Source organism: Varanus komodoensis, unplaced genomic scaffold (genome assembly GCF_004798865.1).
Source record: "Varanus komodoensis strain SLA01 unplaced genomic scaffold, ASM479886v1 scaffold8, whole genome shotgun sequence".
Taxonomy (NCBI): domain Eukaryota; kingdom Metazoa; phylum Chordata; class Lepidosauria; order Squamata; family Varanidae; genus Varanus; species Varanus komodoensis.
In genome coordinates, this window is record NW_025336481.1 from 7,395,347 (window position 1) to 7,420,666 (window position 25,320).

Consider the following 25,320-nt stretch of genomic DNA (forward strand, 5'->3'; position numbering starts at 1 on the left):
ATGGCTTTCTGGGGGCCCCTGAAGGGTGAGGTTAAGACCCCTAGATTTGGCCCCAGGCCTGAGGTCTTGCACCACTGAATGGCATTTAATTCATTCAGTGCTATCTATCTATCTATCTATCTATCTATCTATCTATTTAAACAACTTACATGCCGCCCCATCACATGAGCCTCGGGGCGGCTTACAATCATAACATCCTGCATAAAATACAAAAACAAAAAACAAAAAAATCATCAACTAATTAAAATACATAAAATAAAATAAAATAAAATAGTGGACACAGCCTGGTCAATTTAAAATCAACAAATAAACCATTCTTTATTCAGTATCTGTCTGCTGCGTTGCCATCTGCTATTTCTGGTTTGTTGTTTATAAACTTTTAAAAAACATTATCCGTTGCAAGCTGCATGGCTGTGGAAAAGCAGGATATAAATGCGAATTATAAGGACGCCAGCCTCACCCTCATGCAAAGGGGGCATTGAGACAGTTCCTCCCGTTCCCCCCAACTCAATTTCTTCCTTCAGTTCATTCATTTTCTTCATGTTGCAACAGAGACCGGCCAAAGTGTCTGAAAGGATCATCTAGAGAAGGGAGTTCAGTTCCAGAAGCGCCACTGCCCTTGCTCTCCTCACGGAGCCGGAAGTCCAGCGCCGAGAAAATCACAAGCCAGGAAGCGGACGATGAACGCTGCGTATCTCTTGGGCGTCCCCTGGAAGGAGGCGAGTCCTTCACTTGCACTGTACTTGGTTCCACACCCAGAGAATTGGTCAGCCCATCAGAACCTGGGTGCCCCCAGGAAGATCTTTAAAAAATAGAACCCTACCCAAATCTACACATTTCTTCATGAACATGATGGGAAGAACTTGTGGGACCATCAATCAATCATTTATTCGGTCATTGACCAGCCAATAAATAAAGCACAAAGTGGCAATTAGTTAAAAATTAAAAAATGCAGTACTAATAAAACTACAGTAATTAAAACAAGAAAATAAAAGCATTCTGTTAGAACCTAACAACATTTCGGGTTGATTCTACCAAGCACTGAACAATATTTGGCTGTAGTCAAGGGGATAAAATCGGATTGATCGGATAAAAGTAACTTAAGATAAAAAGAATTGGTCATAGAATCATAGAATACTTGAGTGGGAAGGGGCCATGAAGGCCACTGGGTTCAACCCCCTGCTGTTGCAGGACACCAGTTCACGCCATCCCACTCCCCTAAAACATGTGGGAAGAGCTGAGATACATTTGTCCAGCCTGGGCCAGGGCATGGAGTGCTGAGCCTTTAAGAGTCTCAGTCCGGATCTCCATATAAGTCCACCGTTTTAGTACTGTATTAAAATCACCACCTCTTTTCAGGCAGGGTTCTCTTTAACAGCTATGTGGCAGGCAGGTACAATGACCCTTTCCATGAACCTATTGATCTGGGGTGATACTAGCAGATGAGAATTTAGTTTTGATTCATTTGTTGGCAGTGCAGGGAACATATCAAAGTTCCAAATCTCTTCATGTATGGAACAGAAATAATGTGAGATTTAAAAAATAATAATGCAGACGTCAACAAAGCCATCAGTTTGTGTATCCTCATCTCCAACGCCTCCTCAAGCCAAGAATAAATTATTTGTAGTAAGGATGATAATAGCAACTATTTTCTGCAGGGACCTCACTAAGAGTTCTGCAAAGAGTGGCTTCTATCTGAAAGGCTGTTTGGAGTATGGTTTTGCTTTTAAAGCAAGGTTTTAAAGGACACATGCAGATTTTTGCCACTGCACCATCGCCAAATATTGAAAGTAAATTCGGCAGCGGCGGTGAAGGCTGCAAAAGGGGCCAGAGAGCTTCATGTAGCCCTCCCTGATTTAGAGCATGATTTATAAAATAATTGAACAAGCTTTACCTTAAATAAGTGATGGTGGCCCCTATCTTTCCTCCTTCTAGATCAGTCTCCAGGACAAAGAAGTTCTCCAGGTACCAGGATCTCCCCTAGTGTTATTCTCCAGAGCAAACACGCTTTGGAAATGGTATGCACTGGCTTGGCCCGTCTTTCCTTCTCTCTCCTTCTTCATCAAATGTGATTTCTGATCTTATGCTGAGAGTTTTCCTGATATTCCACAAACGTAAATTGGAACTTGCAGGGAACAAAGAGGGGGAAGCCCTCCTCACAAAGATTAATAGTTTAGAGTCACATGTGCTAGTCCACCTTGGAGTTCCCTGGATGTAAAGAGACAAAGTGGAAGGTCCTGTGGCCACACTGCTGGACTGGTGTTCAAATCCCACCTCCACAAAGGATGTGAGCATTTTTAAAAAGTGGCAAATATATGCACTAGACAAATAGATTTAATTAAGAACATTTAATTGTCATGTGCCCTGTTTCACATGACTTGATAAGCCAGAGCATGGTCTGAGTTGTCTATGAAATGTGGGTTGTGGTTGAATCCTGGGTTAATGTTTTGAGTGAACCCAGTTGAACTAACAAACCATGGTTCTGATCACCACAAACAACCCACAAACACCACATTTCACAACCCAACAACAAAACATGGGCTGTCTCTGTGGGAAAGCTAAATAAGCCAAGGTGTGCTCTTTGACTGTACGAACCAGTCCTGTGTGTAAACAGGAAGTCAAAGGGTGGGCCAACCGTCTGGGGGAGTGCGAGCCCAGAAAAGGCACCCAGGTATTTCCAGACAAGGCTTTTATTGTGCAATTTGCCTGCCTCATTCACGGACATTAACGAGAGGGTCCAGACGATGGCAACATCACCATGCTTCCTACTGCTGTTTCAGTCTTTCTTCTTAGCACTTTGAAAAAATCAGTCGTGGAAAAATAGCTCCCACCTGGTGGTTTGGTGCTTGGAAGCTTCCATCTGGCAGCACTTGCAGATGGGTGACTTGCTTTCTGCCAGCATCTTTAAGTGGTTACGGCCCCCTGAGACTCTGAGAGGGAGACCGGGGTCTACTGGAGTGGTTTAAGCTAGGATTTTCCTACTTATGCCAAACCCATATGTTGCAAACAAGCCAGATTTGATTTGTGAGAGCCACCTTGGTGTAGTGGTTAGCATGGCGGGCTGGAACGCAGAGATGCAGGGAGCGCACTGCGTAACTTTGGGCCAGCCACTGACTCTCAGCCTGACCGACCTCATAGGGCTGTTGTGAGGGTGAAGTGGAGAAGTAAAGGAGGGCCCCATGTAAGCTGCCTCGGGTTTCCTGGCAGAGGAAAAGAGGCAGGAGGTAAATAGTAATCTAATATTGATAATACAAAATGGCAGGCTGAGCTTTTCTACACAAGAGTGTTAGTCACTATAGTGCCTTTTGATTTCGTCACGAAATTGAGATCCAAGCTGTATTCAAAGAGCTTTTCCTTTTCTGCTTTTCTTCTAAATAACTTCTAGGGGGTGCTATGCTATAGTGGAAAGACAAAGTAGGCAAATATGTTTTCTTTTGCCATCAGCAGTAGCACACCCTTTTCTCCACTTAAAAAAACAGAAAAGTACTCTAGAAAAAGAAGCAAAACTAGAAGATCCTGGTGATTTCTAAAGAACTTGTAAATAACTGGACATAAGGAATCACAAGGGCACTATAAATGTTTAATGCGGAAAAGGAATAATAATAATAATAATAATAATAATAATAATAATAATAATATAAGTGTCCAATCTCATGGCTCAGAGAATTGGGTATAAGTGTGCAACAGTGAGAAACAGTGTGCAAGATTTGCCCCAGATCTCCTCCTGGGAACTCTGAGAAGAGCTTCACCAGTTTGCTCTTTTCATCTCTCTGGTCAGAAGATGCAAACAAGCAATAATTGAGCATTCTCTCTTTTTGTCTCTCCTCTGCTATTAAGAGTTCTCAGAGGATAGCAAACCCATCACGTGGGACAATCGCATTAGTGAAACCCGGCTCAAGATCTTGCTCTCAGGAAAGGGATAGTCCACCCCCCATGAGCAAAACACCACCATCTCCTCAGCCTGAGCAAAGTCCCAGTTTTGATGCGTAAGTAAAAATTTAGGAACTGCTTTGCTGGCTTGCTGGATTGAGGGCAGTGGGGAGGTGGGTACTTATCTAACTGAACCACTGGAAAGTTTTGTTACCTCCAAAAATACTCCCAGTCCAGGCCTCTTCCCTAGATTTTCAGCTTTCATTTAAAAGGGAGAGAACAAGTTTCTAGTCCCTTTGCTTAGAAAAAAAATTGAACTGATATTCTCCACCCAGTTGCTCTGAAGATAAAGCAGGATACAGTCCTTCAGGTAAAAATGTAGAAACAGAGTGAGTCACAAGGGCTTCCTGGGCCATCTAGTCTGACCCATGGCTCCAGCCGGCTCCATTCATGACATGCCTGTATGTGCCGCATTGGAATGACTAACAGACACATGATACTTGGAGTTCTATTAAAACTGGAAATATAAAAGCTTCAGGACAAATGACTGTATAAACCAACCTTCAGCTATATCTAGGCGAGTTTCAGGTTCTACCACACATAGTTCTCTGAACAGTTTTTAGTGGATTGTCTGTTGAATCCTGACCAGTGAATTCAGGGTCTAGACTTAGGAAGCCAACTTCTGCCCCTAAGCAGCAATGGAAGGGGGCATTTTGGATTCCCAGATCCATGGCTGCTCTGGTAGCATTCTGACCTACCCCACCTCCTCGCAGCCTGTTCAAGGAGCTTGGGAGGGTGCCCTTGGGGAGGGGTAAAAGGGAATGTTTTAGAGGTGGAAAAGCAGGAGACTGGAGATGCCAGGCCCAAACTATCCCAAAGCCGCTGCACCCTCCTTGTTTGTTTGTTTGTTTGTTTGTTTGTTTAGAAGGCTTCTATGCCACCCCATTCGCCAAAGCCTCGGGGCGGTTCGCCTTCCCTTTGCCTCCAGGATACCACAGCTAAATGTGAGGGGAGGGAAGCAGGATGGGAAGTCAAAGGAGCCATTATCACCTTTGCTGCTTCTTCCATGACATACTGGGTGTCTGCAAACCACCAAATTCACCATAGCATTGGTTTATAACAGGCTTTATATCTAGCTCTCTATCAGGGATCCTCATAGGAGCCTGAAGCAGGATTCCCCTCCAGAGATTGGGTCAATGCAGTTTGTTCACTGGGCCTGAATATGGCACAGGCCCGGGATGAGGCCCTGTGGGAGAGCACTCACATAACGACTTTGCCACCTCAGCATTTTGCCCAGGAGATCAAACACTGTCAGAGTAGATGGAGCGGAGGCACCCAAAAGGGTGCATGCCCTGAGCCTGTGTCTCTTGAGTACGGCTGACCATTATGTTTCTTTTAGTTATTTAAGAGCCAGCAACTCAGAGTGCCATGAACTTGCCTCTCCTTATGAGACTCTGAAGTTTGCCACCAGAAAGGAGCAACTTTGCCTGCTCAACCAGCATTTTGCCCTGCGTCATCGCGGACTCCGGAATAATTCTGGCAGCAGGGAGGGTGGCTTCCCTCCCCACAGAACGAGGCCGCAAGAGGGGTGGGAAGACCAAGCAGCCATCTTGGAACTGCCTGGAGCCATGGTGTATATGAAGGACCGTTGCTTGGAGAACAGACTCCAGTTTCCTAACCCCCAAGAGAAACTCCATAGTATATTGGTTCAGCAGCAAGGCTGCCGGTCCAGGATGGAGGACAGCTTAGACCGCACCGAACCAAGGGCTGGCAAGGACTGCAAAAAAGGGAGAAGCTGCTTGGAAGACTCGGCAGATGGAACTCTGGGGAGGCTGGCCTGGCTCAACAGAGAAGAGCTGGAGCAGGCAGAGAAGACAGAGGCCATGAGGGGGTACCTCACCGAGGCACCTTTGGACCTCTCGGATTATGCAAGGGGAAGAGACAGCGCGAAGCCGGACAACTGGCAAGAGCCCTCCACACAGCATGAGACGGGAAGTCCAGGGAAAGCCCAGAATGAAGACTCTGCACTGCAGAATGCTTGCTTCTCCAGCGGGCACCGGGTGGGGAAGCATCCTGCCATCGAAGAGAAGGAGAACAGAGCCACGTTGCCGGTAAGAAAAAGTAGTCTTTGCCTTAGACTTCCTCTTAGAAGCAACTGTTTCTTGCATCTGTCCTTACACCTTTCTCTGTGTTTGTCCTCCAACAACATTATAGGTGTCCCATATGGAAATATAGAACAGAGATGAATTGCCCAAAATTAGGCAGGGGGATCTTAGTCCTGTGGAAATGTCTGTAAGGGGCTTGATCAGGTTGATATTCCCCCACATTAAACAGATGATGTGTACATGACACGTTCACATTTTTTATACACCTGCATACCCCATCACTACTTGTGCTTCTTGCTTGGTAGAAAGGGGGAGCACATGTCAAATCCATCCATCAGAGCCGGTCAGAGCGTCCAGGTGTTCAAAAACGGGGTCTGGTATATATCACTCATGCTGCACTTGGTTTGGTTCGTGTGGGTTCATGGCTGTCCGTTATAGAGGACTCTCGGGCTAGCGCTCCTCTTTATGTGAAATTTCCACCTGCCCTCTTTCGGCTGACGTGTGCAGTCCCTCTCAGTCCCCACAGGTGGAATTAGAACCCCAGACTTATATCAGGTACAGCATTGATCCATCCAGTCCAATGTTGTCCACCCTGATCGGCTGTAGCTCTCAAACAATTCAGAGAGGGGTCTTTCCAGAGAGGTGATGAAGTGGTGGAGAAACCCAGGATTTGCCAGGGGCGATGCACGTCCTGCATCCCTCAGCGGTGGCCTCTCCCACCTCCCCCATAAAACAGGGCTGGAGTGAGGCTGAGAGGCCCCACCGCGGCTGGGCATCACTGGGCCCATCAGGCTGGGTGGCAGCCTGCAGTAGCGCTGGCCTCACCCTCTTTGTGCTCTCCGCAGACCTCGCTGACCCCTGAGCTTCCAGTTGCTAAGCCAGGCTTGGGCGGTGCCTCTGCCGATCTGGAGACGAGGACGTCGTGTGCTGCAGAGAAGCGAGAAGTGGACCAAGCAGGTAAAATGGAAGAATCGCGCGTGCTTTGAAGAAAGGCCGTGCTAAAGGGCAGTGTTGAGCTGCATGAGTCGTATCGCTGCTCTTGGTCAATGACGCTGAAGGGCTGAATTTGATTTTAAAGACTTTCTTGGGGGCCAGGGCAGTTTCCAGTGGCAAATGGGGCCAAAAGCAAAGGGAGGAGCAGCAGTAAAGGAGCCTAGGCTAAAATAATAGGTGTTTTTGTCTAATGGGGGTGGTGGGGTGGCTGCAAAAGGCAGAAAGCCAGCAGGGAGCTGTTGAGGAAAGGGAGTGAGCCCATCTTGGGTGCTTCACGGATTAGGCCAAACCAGGCCTGCTACAAGAGAGTGGTGGCTTGCGTTTTCAGTGTCAAGGACAGCGCAGCCTCGGCTGAGGCTTCAGGGGAACTGTCCGTGGTCCTGAACCCATTTGTGGGATAGTGGGATTTGTGGGATTTGTGGGATAGTGAACGAGTCCGGGGATTGGGGTTTACAAAGGGGCTGAATCAGGACCATGGCAATGAAGCCGAGGAGTGAAATCCTTTCTCACTGCCCATTTTTTGTAATGAAATGGTGGCGCTCCCTCACAAGAATTCTTTGCCCCACGGGGGGCAACATGCAGGTCCCTGCAAGTTTCTCTCTGCAAGACCAATAAATAAATACATGAACAAGAAGGTGCAAGGGATGCCATTTTTAATTAGAGAACTCAAACTGGACTGGGATTTTTGCTTCTTCTCAGAAGTCGGGGGGGGGGGCTTTTTATCATTGTCAGTGCCTCTCCCCTGTTTTCCAGCCATTTGCATAAGCGAGATAAGTCAGCTATTAAAATTCAGACTGCAGCAGCGGAGAGGAAAGACTTGTGACAAGACTTGTGACTGCCACCACAGCACAGTGCTGCCTTGTGGTTAGTTAATAAATACATAGAAAGGCAGAGAAATTCAAACTCCAGGAAAAAACCATGTAAAGCGCTCATCTTTCCTCCCACAACAAAAATAGAAGAAGCCACAGCCAAGCAGTGGATAAAACCCTCGTGTGCTCTATGATGTAACACCTGAGCTTACAAGAAGCAACCCACAAACTCAGAGGTCAATGACTAGGAAGCTCTATACAGCTTCCTTATAGACTGAAATGATGGATCCTGCCCAGGCTTGGAGCTAAGTGGGATTGAGCTGGGCTAGCATTTGGATGGGAGACTTAAGTCCGACATTGAGCAGGAGGTTAGACCCAATGGCCTTCCAACTTTCTTAGGCCCTTTCCAATTACAGTAAAACCTTGGATTGCAAGTAACCTGGTCTGCGAGTGTTTTGCAAGATGAGAAAAAGGGTTTTCTAAATTTTAACTTGATAAACTCGTCTTGCAGTACGAGTATTAAGCGCGCTTTGCCTGCCGAGCGTCACATCACAACTGAGCGCTGGTTCTTCCCTCTCTCTCGCTATGGGTGTGAGTACAGCATCATCCCCCCCCCCGAGCCCCCCCCCGATCCCCCCCCCTCCCCCCCCCCGAGCACATGAGCGATCGCGCCCACCTCCCACCCAAGTGCACCCACTTCAAATTTTGTGATTAAAAAAAAAAGTTACAGAATGGATTAACCTTATTTACACTGAACCTTATGGGGAAATTCACTTTGATATACGAGTGCTTTGGATTACAAGCATACTTCCGGAATGAATTATGCTCACAATCCAAGGTTTTACTGCATATGATTCTAGTCTAGTCTAGTCTATTCACCTTACTATGCTAAAGGTGGCACAGGACTCTGCCTGTGTTTGCTGTTAGGGGCCATTTGCTTCAAGGAAGAAATGTACATATCTTGTGTTATCCAAACGATTTTAAATCAAACCCCAGTTCAAAACATGAAGGACATTTTTCCTAATTGCCCTAATGAATCCAATTAGTAGCAATACCAGAGTTCACTCACTTCTGTGCCATAATTCCAGGAGTCAGCAATCTTGGGTGACCCAGAATGCTGCTGAATTCACTGAAATTCAGTGCCCCAGTGGCTCAAACAGGCAAAACTGGGTGACCTGGTGCTGAAATTTGGTGATGCCGCAGCAGGGGGAAAAGGGCCTATTTAGCTCTTTTTAAAACAAAGCTAAACGGAACTTTTTCACCACCACTTCATGATACAATTTGAACAGCAACTTAGGACTATGGATTCAGAACTTAAAAATCTACAAGCACTTCTGATTTCTATGCCTTGAAGAGAAAATCTTTGTGTTACTAAATTTCTTCTGCTTCCATAAGGACTAGAAACTTCATCCCTTCCCCTCTTCTGAATGCTCCAGGAAAATATCTGAATCTTCTTCTGCATGAGGAAAGCACACCCTTTTTCCATGAATTGAAAAACTACTTCACTGCAGTAGCTTTACTGGCTGAGCTGGAAAGTAGAGCTGTCCTGGATGGTTTGGTTTTTGTATGTGTCACAGTGTTTTGGGAACACCTAGTCTAGACCTGAGAATCAGGATTTTGAATTAGTGGGAAAGATTATTATTATTCTTTTAAAAGAAGTCTGTGTGTAGATTTACATATGAAGAGATGTAATCAAGGGAGAAAGATCTCTCAACTGAATTCTGGGTGTGGGAAAACACAAAGGTTTTATCTGCTGGCTGTTGGCATATTGACACAACGCTCTGAAAGCACCTTCCGTGTTTATTGGTGTACTTTGGCACTTTCTGACTTCTAGATAGCTCCACGGGTAGAAACTTGAAGGTCTGTAAGGCAGGCTAGACCTGGGTATACAAGGCCCATTTTGGGCCCTGCATTGGCAATCCTACCTCCAAGAACACTGATATAAGTGCAGGCCTGTCGTGGAGAGATCAGAGCACCAAAGCCTATTTGTGCACCCTTGCAAAGACCTTCCCCTTTCAGGAAGTCCTGTCCTGGAGGAACTATTCTCAGCCTTTGCCTCAGGCAGGATTGGTCCCTCCCCAGTGCTGAGAAGTCCCATGATCTTTGCCATCTTTCTGCCAACTCTCCTCTCTACGGAGGTCTCTCTCCAGCTTTGCTTCTTCTTCCTTGAATATGCTAGAGATCACCTTTTGTTCTCTAGCAAGCACCTGCATGCTCACCAATTTGTTTGAGAGAAGTCCACCTGGTTCAAGCCAGTTGACTCTGTTGCAATGTAAGTTCAAGGTCAGGATGAACTTGCCGCTTTGTGATGTTCCATTTTGTTGACATCAGACCGGAGGGATGTGGCACTGATTCACAAAACAAGAGTCAGTCTCCACGAAGGAGTGACTTTTACTGCACTCAAACATTCTTAGATTTTCACAATGGTTTTTTGCTGGGATGAGGCCCATCCCAGCTGGTGACAGAATACTGGCTGCTTCTTTTCTTGGCCTCCCTGTAACGGGGGGATCTGCAAGCAGGGAGAGGCATCTTTCCTCCCAGTTCAGCAACAAAGGACTTCTGGACAATGGCACCATATGTCTGGAACAAGCCAAAGTCTCCTGATGGACCTTCAGAGGTGTGGGCATGTCATTTGTCAGTGTTCGTTTGGTTTACACCCTGACAATTGATGGCTTGGTTCTCAAGGACAGCTGCTGCAGTGGAGAATTAAGTGCCATCTAGCTCTAATCTAGACCTTCCTGTGTTTCCTTCAGATAATGGAGACTCCGAATCAGTGAAGGAAGGATCGGATGAGCCTGACACGTCTGATGGCGAGGTCTGTTTCCTTTATGGCATCCATTCTTCACCCATATTCCCCGCAAGCACCGCATTAGGCACAATCTGTTCTCAGTCCATGAGTCAGTAAGGAGGCAACTGCATGGCACATCTTGGGTTGGGGACAATTTCCCACTGGCATGGGTGGTCACCTGCAGGGGACCCACACTCCAGCAGAGACCTACTGGCTGGAACCCACTGGAGTTGCTGCTCCCCTCTGGCTTTGCAGCCTGCTTGCCCCCCACCTAATTTACCCTCCATTGCTTTCTACACGTCCCTCAGGCAGGACATAGAGCCCTCCCTCTGACTTCATATCTGAAACGACAGCCATTTCGAAGCTGTCGAGATTCCTCCTTGCCAAAAGCTCTTTATTCTCCAAAGCACTTCCAGTAAGTCCAGCCAACAAAGAATGAGTCTCTGAGCATGTACAGAGTGGGTTGTTGAACCAAATCGAACATCTACTTCTCAACATTCTCCTTCTGAGCATCCCCGGGCCCCTCCCTCTGGGATGCCCTTTATGGAGGTGAGCAAGCCTCTTCTCTGTCCATCACCGCTCCAGTTGGCCAGTCTGTTTCTCCCAACAGAGTATCACAAGGTCAAGAGCTGAGCCAGGCTTGGCTGGCTGCAGGAGTTTTTTCCCATGCCCCCTCCCTGAAGCTGCACATCCTGATTATTCCCAACATCCACCTGAACATCTTGGGAAGGTGCCCTTGAGATGAGCCCCTCTGCTTCTTCCATTTCACCATCTGAGAATTCTGGTTCCTAGGACCCCTCTTCACTTGGCAAGTCCAAATCTGTCTGATCTTGGAACATGGACCAAGAATAACCTGCCCCTTTCATCCCCAACAGCAAACCAAATGGTCAGTAGCGTCTGTTCCTCATCTTCATTAGACCTCAAGGAGATCCCCTTAGCCTGGTTTCAAGATCTAGGTGTTCTCCATAAGTGGAAGCTGGTCTGTTCCGGAGGAAGCCCAGACCTGATCTCTTGCCCCTAAGATGAACTTTAACATATATGGGTTAAAAGACAGAGGACAGAAATCACAAAGAAGGACACACTGAGTTAACATATGTGACTTTAGCTTTTCTTAGGTGACCAGTTCTCTTTTACCCTACATCTGAGTTCTGAAATTCAGCAGGCACTGGGGAACATCCTCTAGCCTTAAGATAACACACACAGAGGAATACCAACAATATAATTCCCATTACACTGGCAATTATTAATGGAACTAAAGGGGAGAACGCTCCATCCAGAGCTGCTGTTTCCAGCCCCCTGCATGGGCTTCTATCCCACCCCACACCTGAAGCTGTCTGGACCATTTGGGGTGGTTGTCCCTCAATCCTGAAACCAGGCTAAGGGGGTTTCCTGATGAGCTAAAGGAAGGTGGGGGGCATAAGCTACCAAAAGTTTGATTTTGATATAAATGAAGTGATGCATATTAGCACATCTATTAGCCGAAGTGATGCATCACTCCTAATGAGGAAGTGCTTCTTAAGATCAGGAAGTCCAGCATCTCAAGCAGGGGTGCAAGACCTTAAAGCCCAGGGTCCTCCAAAGACAGCCATAATCCTTTCCCCAACACCAATTGTTTGTGGGCTCCCAGCTTTTCTCCCTATTAAAAATTGAAGTCCCTTTCCTGAGGCTTAGTTATTGGCTTCCAGCTAGAATATGGTGGTGTTTTTGCTGTTTTGTGGTGTTTCAACCCCTGGCCCTTTGGCCTTCAGCCTTGCCCAGTTGGATGGAAACTCTGCAGTGCTACCCCAGCAGGGAATTCAGCCCTTGGCCAGAGGAAGTTCTGCAGCGTGTGGTCTAACTGCAGCCCTGTTTCCAAGCCAAGTACTCTGTCCTATGACTAGGAGAGGACTTTAACCCAACTGAGGCATGACTGACTTGCGGTTTGGTTTGAAAGAAGCAACCCTTTGCTGTTCTGGAAATACACAAAACGAACGTGGTATAAGACCTGATCCGGACAGGTTTTCAAGCCTGATTGTTGTGTTCACTGAGGCAGGAGGGGACAAGGGCTGACCCAAGCATTGCATGGCATTTATCCTGAATGCACCTGCCTGAATCTTCTATTTTTCTCCCTCATCTGTCTAGCTGATTGGGGCTTGTGATGATGAAAGTCTCCAGGAAGTTTCCATGGAAGAAAATTATGGTTGCAAAACCGAGACCCTCCAGAGATCGCAAACAAAGCGCAAAAGAGGACAAGAGTCGTGGACAAAAGGTATAGACGGGCGGCTCAGAATTGTTCAGTGCCAGTCACACCAGATATTGCAATCCCAACCCCTCCACATTTTATGTCTGAAATGAATTAGGTGACCTTGCATTTCTTTACTTAATCTGGATCCCTGTGAACCTTGATAAACAGTACTGGTAACAACACATTTTAATTTTATTTATTTGTTTATTTATTTGAAACATTTGTATGCCGCCCGATTGTGCCACAGCACCTCTGGGCAGCTCACAACATGAGGTAAAAACACAATAAAACATAATAAAAACCATAACACATTAAAAACAACAATAAAGTACAGTAAAACTTACAAAACAAAGGTCTATGGTAATTAGCTATTAAAATGTTTCTTAAGGACATTTTTAAAAAGTAAGAGGAAAAGGAAGGAAGGAAGGAAGGAAGGAAGGAAGGAAGGAAGGAAGGAAGGAAGGAAGGAAGGCAGGCAGGCAGGCAGGCAGGCAGGCAGGCAGGCAGGCAGGCGCCAGGCGAATCTCTTTGGGGAGAGCATTCCAAATATGGGGAGCAGCTGCAGAAAAGGCCCTGCTCCTAGCAGCCATCCCTCTCACCTCCCCAAGGGATGGCTCACAGAGGAAGGCCCCCTGCGCAGACCCCAGAGGCTGGGGAGGCACCTCTGGGTGCTTTGCAATGTGACCCCTGCATGCACCACCCCTGTGGCCATCGGCTGGGCGACAATCAGGGCAGCCCTGCAAGGGGCCCGTCGCGTCCAAGACAGGGGGGCAGCCCGATCAGACTTGGAACACAGGGTCCTCCTGGGACCTTGGGCTCTGCCCGCCATCTAAAAGCAGCCACAGGAGGGTGTGTGTTGAGGAGAGCAACGGGTTGCATGACCCTTCCCACCCTGGCCAGCCGCTTCCACGGCCAGCATCCCTTTAGGCCTGCTTGCCGTAACTAGGCGTGCAAAGGGTGGGAGAGATTTCCAGGAAGAGGACCGTCCCTTCATCCTGGTTGCCACAGGATGTTCAGCAAAGGAGCGGATTTCAGGTCTGGGTCTCCACCAGGCGTCTCATTTGGCCACAAGGCAGACACAGGCGCTCAGTGCCTGCCCGTCCTCAGAGGAGTTAGGCATCCTTTAAGACCACCTTCCCCAACCTGGTACCTTCCAGGTGTTTTGGGGTAGCACTTCCATCAGCCCTAGCCAGCATGACCAATGGGATCATGGGAGCTGTAGTCCTAGACATCTGTAGAGCACCAGGTTAGGGCCAGCTGATATAACATCTTTAGCATCCCTCTTCTCAGTGACTTGCAAAGGGTTTAGACTATCTGACAATGCCTAGGAGATGACCTTTAGCACTGGGCCACCTGGTCTTGTGCACAGCAGCCTCCCCAACTTGGGGATCTCCGGATGACTTGGACTGTAAGGGCCACAGTCCCCAGGCTCATCTGTGTGTCCTGGAGAAAATATTTTAGCATGCAAATTGTAGCAATAGGTGCTGAATTCAGACCATCCCCTTGTCTTGCTGCCTTGACAAACTGATAAAAGAAATGGCTTTCAGTCCTTTCCCCTTAGTTCCCCTTCTGGGAATTTTTAAACCCTTCTGGTTGTCCCTCGACATCTAGCAAATGGCTGGTGGGTTTGAAAAAGGATGAGCAAGGACTGGGCGCTATTTTCCCTGGCCAAATCAGACGCATTTGCTTCTGCTGACTGAATTCCGTGCTGCACAAATGTTTGCCCAGAGTGATACAGCTGGGCCCTGATAAGGCACACAGCCCGGGCCTGCTGCAGATGGCTAGCCGAAGCCAACCTGGGGCCAGGTGGGAGGGGCAGCCTCCACCACGCTTCATGTGAATAGGTGTAGTAGGTACACAGCCCTGTGTTTGCTCAGCCCTTCCTAAGAAATGTTGATTGACAAAGTAGGCCAAATACTCCCTGCTTGGAGCCATCGCAACCAGAGCAAGTATCACATGAAGGGTGTTTATTTTCAGGCCGGGCCCTGAGAGGTGGCAACCTGCTAACAAAGGAATGTGTTGTACTGGTATTTCCTACAGGTGTGACAAAGCAGGAAATTGATAAGCTTGGCATAAAAGCACCTTTGCCTGTTAACAGTTTAAACACTTCTCTCTGCCCGAATGCCGTTCGCTGGGCTCTGTTTGTGCAGGCAAAGAGGGGAGAAGCGGAGCAAAACACAGAAGCCCACTGTTGTCGCTGGCGCTGCAGCCAGGGGCTTGTTTGACAAGTTTCCGTTCCTGTCCCCGTGCCTTTCTGACAAGTCCCATGAACCTGGATGTAAAATTCTGAATGCTCCTCTTTCTTGCTGTAGCAAGAGCATTGGCCCTTCCCTGCAAGATGCTGAGCTGAGCCGACAGCACAAAGAAATTGGCAGCAAGCACAGATGTTTTGAATGCCCCTCAGCGAGGATGGGGGTTTGTACCTCTTCTTCCTCCCCACCCTGAAAAAGGGGGCACTGATTTGCATAATTCCTACAATAACTTATATGGAGAGAAGAAAAACTAGGAATAATTACTATAGGAAGAGAGGAAGCGGGCTTATGCGAGCCATGTAGTCCTTGGCCCAAGCTCTGCGCTGTCCACACTGACTGGCAGCAGTCACTTTCCTGGGACTCTGGCAGAATTCCTTCTTGGCTTTGCCTGCAGACGCCAGGGATTGCACCGGGAACCCTCTGCCTTTTATTTGTTTATTTATTAGATTTGCATCCCACCTTTTTCTGTTAAAGAACTCAAAGTAGCTTCCATCATTCATCGTGCAAAGCTGCTGCCCCTCCTGTGATGGAAATGCATTGCAGGTAGAGATGCAATCAATCATAGACCACGGGGGGGGGGGGGGGATTTGGCCCAGGCGAGGTGTGGATTGCCTGCTTGGGACCAGCTGTTAGCTGTCGATGAGCCAGGTCGAAGCCTTGCTGTTCTCCTCTCCTGCTGTGGCTTCCAGTCCTTCATCCAGGACTTCCACAGACAGCCCTTCCAACAGAGGACATGTTCGAGCAGAGAAATGTCTTGGGAAGCCCATCAAATGGAGGACTGTCCTAAATAAGGCAGGGTGGGTGATCCCTTTAGCCTACACCAAAGTGCTCCCTTGGGGCAATCGGCACTGGGTTCTCCATCCCGACACTGTGGGACAGAAGCCTCTGCCTCCTCGCAGCTGGACCATGGGTCCATCCACCCAGTATGGTCAACACGGACTGGCAGCCGTGGCCCCACATGGTTCCAGACAGCGTTCCGTGGGGAGGATATGCAGCTGTTTGCACATGGTCCTACGTCACTTGCACAGCCGTGGGTTCCCTTGCTGTGGGCAGGTCGTGGCCCTGCTCGAGGCCCCCATCCGTGGTGGTGGGCAGCAGGCACCAGAGTGAGGGACGCAGCTCCTGGCTCACAACGTCAAGGACCTTCTGCTTGGCACGGCTGAGCCCTCTGTGAACCGGGCAAGCACTGGGCAAAGGGGCTGGTTTATTTTCTTGGGTACTGCCGATGGGCGCCGAAGAGGTCCAGGCCATGGAGTCCAGTCCACATCGGCTCCTCTCCGGTGGGGTTGGGGCAGGAAGGGCAGGGTGGGCTGATGGTGGCCTTTGCCGAAGCCCCATCCAGCTGCTGCCTCCAGTAATTTCCCAGTTTTTGCATGCAGCGGTTTGGCGGTGAAAGGGATAAGACTGCAGATGGCCACCGAACCCCATTAGTTTCAATATCATGGGTTGCCCCTGATGGGACAACTACCCCAAAGGCATGGTTGGCCTGTTTTCTTTGAGGGGGCGGGGGATTTCGTTGTAATTTATATCTTCTTGTAAGCTGCCCTCATGTGGGCCTTACACCCCACATTAAAAAATAGACAAACAAGTTAAGATTTTAAAAAATACATTCTCATTTTAAAAGGGATGATTGCTAAAGATTTCAATATGGTGAAGCACAATTTTGGGCGAGTTCAGACAGAAAAAGTGGGAGTGGTGACCCCGGCTACAGCACGCTACAGTTTGTGGTGCTTTTTTTCTGTCCAAACTTGTATAATATTGTGCCTGTACGACTGTAACAAGAAACTCTAACATTCAAGAATCATTTGCAAAGATTCCTAGTTTTAATACTCCAAAAGGAGAATGTTCCAATTCAGCTTTGACTAGGCTATTAAGCTGACAAGTTTACGGACCTAGAGACCTTCTGGTAAGAAGCTACGTTCCAAAATCTTGCACAGTTTCTGTGAAGAGATTACCTCATAGCAAATACCCTCCCTGTCCCATAAATTAGGTTTCCTGCGCTTTATTATCTCATTCCTACCAAACATTCCTAATAATTAGAAGATACAATAAAAGGCTGAACATTTGTTTTTCAAGCCATAAATGAGCCATTTAGAATTGTTTTATTAATTTATAGACTCATAGAATAGTAGGGCTGGAAGGGGCCATGAAGGCCATCAAGTCCAACCCCTGCTGGTGCAGGACACCACGTTACACCATCCCGCTCAGGTGGCTGTCCAGTTCCTTTTCAGTGTGGGAGAGCCCATCATCTCTCCAGGCAGCTGGTTCCACTGTCCTATTGCTCTGACAGTGAGGAAGCTTTTCCTGATGTCCAGCCTGAATCTGGGTTGTCAAAACTTGATTATTTCGTGGCCTGCACTCTGGTATGAGCAGGAAGAGATCTTGACCTTCCCCTTTGTGACAGCCTTTGAGGTACTTATAGAGGGATATCATCTCCCCCTCAGTCTTCTCTTCTCAAGGCTGAACATGCCCGGTTCCCTCTGTCTCTCCTCATAGGGCAGTGTTTCCAAACCCTGGATCATTTTTGTTGCCCTCCTCTGGACCCTTTCTAATTTACCTGCATCTTTCTAAAATCCTGGTGCCCAGAACTGGATGCAGTATTCCAGGTGAGGTCTGACTAGTGAGGAGTACAGAGGAACTGCTCCTCTTCATCTTTTGGAAGTAATACTTCTGTTAATGCATCCCAAAATAGCATTTGCCCTGTTTGCTGCTGCATTGCATTATTGGCTCACATTCAGTTCATGTCTATAAATTTTTCCAGATGTCTATATATGCAACATTTTGAAGCTTAAACAATTATTATGCAAAATTTCAGTACACTTTTCACTCCAGATAACACAGTCTTATAACCTATTCATCACTCAACTAACTTTTTGACCCACGCAATGGGGCTTTTATATTATAACATATTTTCTTCAGGGATCATCCTGGTTACCTTCCTGGAATTCCCTGAATGTCTTCCCTTTGTCTTTACTACTTTTTACTTATTTACATCTTCAAAGTGATACTAATTTTTTATTAGGAAGGAGAGGAGAATAACTGGAGAGGGGGGAAAGAACTGCATGTTGCAGTCTGGGGTTGAAATGGGTCTCTGAAGACAACCATCCTTCTCCTAGAGTCATGTGAGTAAACCACACGGCGTGTTACTGGGACTAGAACATCACCCAGATGATTTTCCCAGAATGCACTGCTGCCTAGCTAACACACAGGATTTCCTTCCTCTTCACAGCCTATAAGAAGTCGGTGCAAAGCAGACTGAATGGAAAAGCAGCCCAACTCCCCGCTGACTTGCAAGAGGCTCCAGGTGAAATGGAGAATCACAGTCCTACTGCCAGGCCCAGCGACAACCCAGAGACATAGCCTGCCTTCGCTGACGCAGTACCACCAGATCTTGCAGCCGAAACTGTGGTCAGATACTCCTGCCTCCAAAACCAAGGCCTGCTGTGGCCACAGACTGACTGTAGTTGTTCTCCTAGACCTCAGTGACACCCCAGCTGACACAATCCCTAGCCCATGAGCACCCTGGCTTCGTCCCAGGGCCAGAAATGGCCCAAAGATTTCCCTGGAATCCTTGACATCTCTTCCCTATGGCTCGACAGCGGGAGTTACTCTTGGTGGTTGCAGCTGGGGGCTGGAACATTCTCTCGGTGGGGGGAAATGATTTTAAGGTACCCACTGATGGTTCCTTCCCAGCCGTACCCAGGATAATCTTCTACCTGATCCACCCAGAGTGTAATAAAGAGAAAGGCAGTAAAGGTAAAATTTAGGATTTCGGTATGCTAAATGCTAAATGTGGTGTAAGAAGCACCAAAATGTTGCCAAGTATCCAGTTTTATTGTACATAAATACTTCATTGATTAAATCTCTGCATCTCTGAATCATCCTGTGATAACTTTTTTTAAAAGTTAACCATCTAAGGCACGTGAGTGAAGGTTAGATCTGCAATGCATACGTTGTCCTTGTAGGAAACACACAACACCTGCCTCTAGAGCAGAAATAAAAAGCTAAAACTGGAGTGAGGGCAGAAAACAGCTCTCTGTATAATGTCATTTCCTCCCTGGCCAAAGTGGCAGGTAGATCTTCCATCCAGAGCTTAAGCCAAGAGCCACGATTCCTTTGGAAACTCAGCAATGATGTGGCCTTTCCCCACTCAGGGAGGCCTTGGATGCAGTCAAGAGGCAGAGAATCCTTGATACTATCTTTGATCAGAGATAACATAGCAGTTCCGTTTCCCCCTCAAGACCCGATAGTTGCAAGTTCACAGCATCACGGAGATGGGACCAGCAGAGATGGCACTAATCTCAGAAGATGAAGGTACTGCCTCCCTGGACGGTAGCTCTGCCACACTCTACAGTGCCTTGCAAAGTATCCACTGCCCTTGACTTTTCCACAACGTCGTGTTACAATCCAGAATTGCAAAGAAGTATTTGGCATCCTATTTCAGGTGCACTGGAGAATCTACACTGGGGAAGTGTAAAATATTTTTATTTGGGCTCAAACATAAAGAAAGAAAACCCACGCTAGTTAACAAACCAACTCCACAATAAACGTATTTTACACCTTCCTAGTGTTGAGTATCTTCTGTAGCTCAAGCGGTAATTAAACAATTACATCCCTTTCCATTCCAGGTTGTTTAACACAACAAAATGTGGATAGGTTGGGAGGGGGGTAATACTTCCGCCAGGCACTGTATGTAAGCTTGGCCAACGTTGGAGCTTCTCAAACTGATTGGATGCATGCCAATTGCATAGGAAATTTGTAACATACGAAGTAGTTCTTGAATGCAAAGTAAGAGTGTAGAGGAAGCAAACTACAAGGAAGCAAACTTCCTGCCTGCAGGAAGCAGTTTGCGGTAGTCTTGGGTGGGTGGAAGCAGGCCTTAGACTCCACCGGCCCCAGGATATTGTCCTTCAGGACTGAGTGGGTTTAATTTTCCTTCTTGTCTGCATCCACTCCTAGCAGAACTCTCCTGTTTTGAGTCCTGCCTCCTCCTAGCACAGGATGAGCAAAACTGGGTCGCCCCTAAAGCGTGAAGGGCGACCTGCCAGCGTGGTGAGTGCTAGTCATGCAATCTCAAACTGAGGACCAGGAAGTCTTCCAGGACATGGGGGGGGGGATCATGGGCATTCCTCCGAAGTCTGTTCAGATGGCACCCCATTTCCCAAGCCTGAAATCATGTTGGAAAAAGTGCAGAAATGTGCACATCCATCCCAAGTGAAAATCCCCCACAAATGGACATTGTCTTGCTTAAATTATTAAGGGGATGCCTTTCTTTTTGGTGCCATGACCCGCTATCAAGTGGTCTCCAACAGATGGCGACCCTTTGAATGCTTGCTTTAAAATGGCCTGTCCTTGACAGCCCTGCTGAGATCACACCACTTTGGGTCAGTCCTTTTACATTCTTTGTCTTTTTGTGCTGCAAAGCGTGTATACAAGTCCAGATTTTATTTTTATTTTTTTACTCCTGTCTGCAGGTCTGTGCATCTCGGAAATAGCGGCTTTGCTGTGAAATCCATGGATCGCATTCCTAGAAATAGAATCCCTAAAACCGTCAGGAGGGGGGGCGGAAGGCGCTTGGCGGGGGCTCCGCTGATTCTGCAGAAAGGCGAGCAGAAAGGCAGAAGGCCGCCCTCCCTCGGTCTGCGGCTGCCACCTAGTGGGCAGAGCGCGGTACTTCTATGTCGGCCCTTGCAGGCGGAAGTCAGCCAGCAACCCACTTTAGCAGTTGCTGGACCGGGATGTCTCCTGTTGGCAGCTTTCTAGACGGACTCTGCGGAGGGCCACTCTGATATAAGCTCCCTAAGACAGCAGTCAGGGTGAGTGTAAGAGGAGTACCTTGAGCTTGGATCCGCTCCCTTGCTATTGCCTATTCTAGGCCGGACAGGTTGGGCTGCATTGGCTTATTTGTCGGATCTTGGAATGGATGTTCCTTTCTTTGAAGCATCAGGAATGGAGGAAAGTGGAGAGCCCCAAATCACCAGCCCAATACGGAGGAGGCAAGCCAGACAGGGGCCTTCATCACTACACTGGCTATTATTATTATTACACTATATTGATATCCGACCTGTTTCTCTCATGTGAGGGACCCACAGCTGCTTCTGTGTTCCATTTTATCTTCACAACAGCAACCCTGCAAGGTAGGTTATGTTGAGAGTCTGCAACTGGCTCAAAGTCACCCTGGGAACTTCATGGCTGAGTGGGACTAGAACCCGGGTTTTCTGGGTTCCAGCCCAGCACTCCCACTCCTAGACCACACTGTCTCTCACTCACCACCGCGGCTGCAGCGGCATTCAGCCCCCAGGCAAGACGGAGGACTTGCAGAGACGTCAAAGGTCCAGCAGGTGCATTGCATGCAGAAGGCACTGGGTTCAAATCTCCTGAAGGATCAGGTAGTGGGTGATGGGGAAACTCTTCTTGGGTCTTTTCTGTCTAAAACCCTGAAGACCAGGAGCCAGCAGGCCTTGTAGAAGACAAATTCCTATGTTTCTCCCCATGGGGCAGGGTTACGGAATGCCAGGCCTGTGGCCCAGAAGGTCTCCAGAGGATTCCACCATGACCCCCCCCCCCCCAATTTCATCCTTTTTCCCTGACCAGCGACCTGGGTGCTTTTTGTGAACTTCCGCACCATGCACCCAGCCTACTCTAAAAGACTGAAAAGATTCTTCTAAGCATTTGTTACTGATCATAAGAGCTTTAAGCTAAAACATGCAGGCAATTTTGGTCTTGTTCCTTCTTGTCTGGGGCCTGCAGCTCCACCCCATTACTGGAACGCTGCCCCCAAGAAATGGAATGTGGACCTTTGGCTGAAGAGCTCAGCATCCTACCTTAGGGAAATTGGATTAGTCAAAGCTAGTAGAGGGCTATACCAGCCTTTGCCACTCATGTGAGATGACTCTGACAGCAACAACTCTTAAGTGGATAATCCAACCCTTTCCCCCAAGATAGACTCCAATTATGTAAAGCAAAGCACCTGGTGATCAGATTGCTCCTATATGATTCCCTTCTAAAGACAAATTGCAATGGGGAAGCAGGCAAGGGGAAGATTTCAGCCGGGAAAAATGAATGGGGAAAGGTTTTTAATTTTTTTATTCTGTTGCAACCCAATAACTTTAAGCTTTTAACCTGTTTTAACCCATCATTTTACTGACACTTCTGCTTCCAGATTATTTGCAGGATTAAAACGGGCTCCTTTACCAGTTTTCCCCCAGGGTTTCTTTTTCTGCTGATGTTCTGTCATGTCACCACAAGGTGGCGCTACAGCATTCTGCAAACCCTGGACCATTTCATAGCTTTTTTATCTATCCTTTAAAAAAAAAAGGCCACAAAAATGCTCAGAAGGCACATGTGGAAAAGACATCAATTTTTTTTCTTTTTTGCATGAAAAAACCATAAAATTCTCACCTTCCATGGCTGAGGAATCATAAAAGCACAGGAGATGCTTCTTATGCAGAAGTCTCTCCCCTTCCTCCACCCTCTGCCCTTGCACGTATATGCATATTCTTAAACTTCTAATCAAGCTGCCATGCATCCTGTCTAGTCCTGGCCTTGAAATGTAGTGGTTCGTAGATCTACTGTAAATTGAACTTGATCCCACAAGCCTGAATTCAAATCTAAATCTAATAATACATAAATAAATCTCCCATTTGAAGTATCAGGTAGTGGGTGATGGGGAAAATACTTCTCTGTCAGAAATGCTGGACAGCTGCTACCACTAAAGAGTAAATTAATAGTAAACAGTAACGGTAGCCAGTAAACAGTGCCTGTTTTTGGCAATTGTGAGTTGGAGATCAATTAAATGAATAAGATGTATTGGTAGGTTTCTTAAGATACCATTAAAAGCACTCTCCTATGCAAATTTAGACAAAAAAATCTGACTGGAGCATTCTGAGTTACTGGGGCATGTGTGGGTTTTTTTCTGCCTAAACTCAAATCAGACCACTTTAAATAAATGTTGTTTTTCTGCCAGAGATTCCCATTTTATTTCTTGCCTACACAGTCATTTCCAGGCAAGCCCATTGATCCAAACTGCATAATCTCCAAGTCCCCACATTGCTTGGAATGCTAATGTCGTAGAGGAACAGGGAGTCGGGACTACGTTTTAAAAGATCAACTCCTTGGTCCCTTTCTAAGGTGGGTTGCATTGTACAAGCATGCATGCAAAGGAAAAATGTTAGTATATTATTATTATTACTACTGCTGCTGCTACATTTGGATTCCATCTTTTTTCCTCTTGCAAAAAAACCCAGCGTGGCTTATTTATTTTGGTCCTTGTTTCCATTTTATCTTCAAAACATCCCTGCGCGGTAGGTTAGCCTGTCAGTGACTGCCCCAAGTCACCCAGGGAGAGACATGGCTTGAGTAGACTAGAAGCCAGGTCTCCAGGACAAGCACTCTAACCACTATACCACATCGCCTTAATCCAGGTTTACTCAGCAGGTGCTAGGAACTAGACACAAATCTGGGCCTTAATAGACATGCAACAAAATCTGGCAACTGGATCCAGAGGCTAATACATGAGTTGAACCGTTTTATTTTCATGTTCTTGATCACTAGCAGTTGAAAATGTCTGGATCCCTGTGAAACAAACTCAAAATGATTGTGCAGGATTCTTTAAAAAGCAAATAAAAGCACACTTTTATGCAAGTTTAAGCAGAAAAAAAGGCCTGCGTTTTCAAGCAGGCTGAGAATTACAGGCCTTCTTTTTGCCCAGACAGGCATAGGATCTCTCCCTAAATGTGTGCAGCTCCTAGCCTATCTGGTCATCCTGGCTCCTCTGCGGTATAATTCATCTGTAATTCAGCTATTGGGATAACAAACAAGTAGAAATGAGCCTAAAAAATGCTTGAAAGGCACAGGTAGGATGGCACTCCGTGTTTCTGTTTTTCTGCACAAAAGTCCTAATATAAAATCTTCTTTCTAGTATGTTATCTTGAAACTAAGTTTCATATTTTCCCATCGTGGTAGGTTAGCACATGCTCGGAGACACTCTTGTCTTTTTCATGTTACACAGTCTTCGAGTTCCTTTATGGCAGTGATCCATCTCATATTTGGATAAAATTGCTTAGGACTGACTGATACGTTCGCTCACATATAGGGTAACAGAGTAAGGGCATGATCTAGTGTAGCTACCTGGACCCCCCCAGCTCAGAAGGTTACAGGCATCCCAGCAACGGTGCAAAGAGCGTGGAGACATGAATTTCTGCGCTTCTCCAGCCGAGGCGAAGACATTGGTGGGCAGTTGCAGCTACCTCTCTTTTGCCCTGCTTATCTGGAGCGGGGGCTGAAACCCTAATGGGGATTCCTTATCTCCCACCAGAGTCTCCCAATTCCCCTCTCTGCCCCCTGGAACCTCCCCACAGCCTCTTCAAATGCCAGGGGAGCTGCAGCAGGCCTAGGAAGAACCACTCTGACTAGGAAGAGGGAGGAAGTGCATTCCTCCATCCGAGACGCAGCTCCCGCCTTGGATGCTTTTATTCGGTCGTGGCTGGGGCTCCACCCCACCAAGCAGACTCTGGCAGCCACAGGATCATGGCATGATCAGGTGCATTAAATGCAGGTACGCTGCATTGTAAACTAGACATCCGTATGTGACACCAATTCACAGGTGAATTCACAGGGCAACCCACCCCGTGATGACAAGCCCTGTTCCCCTTCCTTTCTGGACTGCCTCAAGCAGCCAAGCAGGGCATCGTTCGGCGCTCGGCATCCTCGGAACATCATCTTCACGGATCCAGTCTACTTCCTCAGCTGCCCAAGTCGAAAGGAATCCAGAGCCGCATCATCAAGGTGGAGCGGAAATCAGGTAAGGGCCACTTTACTTGCACCAAGGTTCTGCCCCTAGGCAGACTCGATGCCCCGAATTTCAAGGGAAAAGGTCAAAACTGGTCCACACGTAGACGTTTTAGTGATCCCATCATGGCACACAGGGGCGCAGGTACAAGTGCTGGCATCACGGTCTGAGCACCCCTGGGGGAGGCCTCCTCAACGGGCCCCCTCCCTCTGTGTGTCTACCTTCTCTTTGTCGTTGCCGCGTCATCTGAACACTGTCCTGTTCGCATGCACACAGCCTAGCAGGTGGAAGAGATTGCATTTCCAAATGCAAATGTCTATGCTGATTTGGCAGATTGCTTGTCTGCACCCCCTTCTTTCCCTGCACACCCCCACAAAAGAAAAATCCTATAGCCCCTTTGGGGATGAGCCACAATGTAGAACCTTTCCTGCAGCATCCACTCAGTCATTTGCAGAAGCGTGTTGTGCCGGTCTCATTAAGAGGATGCAT

General features: G+C 47.4%; 1 protein-coding gene across 1 annotated transcript in view; it reads left to right on the forward strand.

Moving 5' to 3' along the window:
• Positions 1–25,320, forward strand: part of RBBP8NL (RBBP8 N-terminal like) — a 42,626-nt gene that overhangs the window by 11,235 nt on the left and 6,071 nt on the right. Inside the window, exons 7-14 of the mRNA XM_044455157.1 lie at positions 553–689; positions 1,936–2,018; positions 3,838–3,986; positions 5,270–5,981; positions 6,821–6,932; positions 10,531–10,592; positions 12,687–12,813; positions 24,715–24,843. Of these exons, the coding sequence (XP_044311092.1) occupies positions 553–689; positions 1,936–2,018; positions 3,838–3,986; positions 5,270–5,981; positions 6,821–6,932; positions 10,531–10,592; positions 12,687–12,813; positions 24,715–24,843 (1,511 nt within the window). The remainder of the gene's footprint in view (positions 1–552; positions 690–1,935; positions 2,019–3,837; positions 3,987–5,269; positions 5,982–6,820; positions 6,933–10,530; positions 10,593–12,686; positions 12,814–24,714; positions 24,844–25,320) is intronic.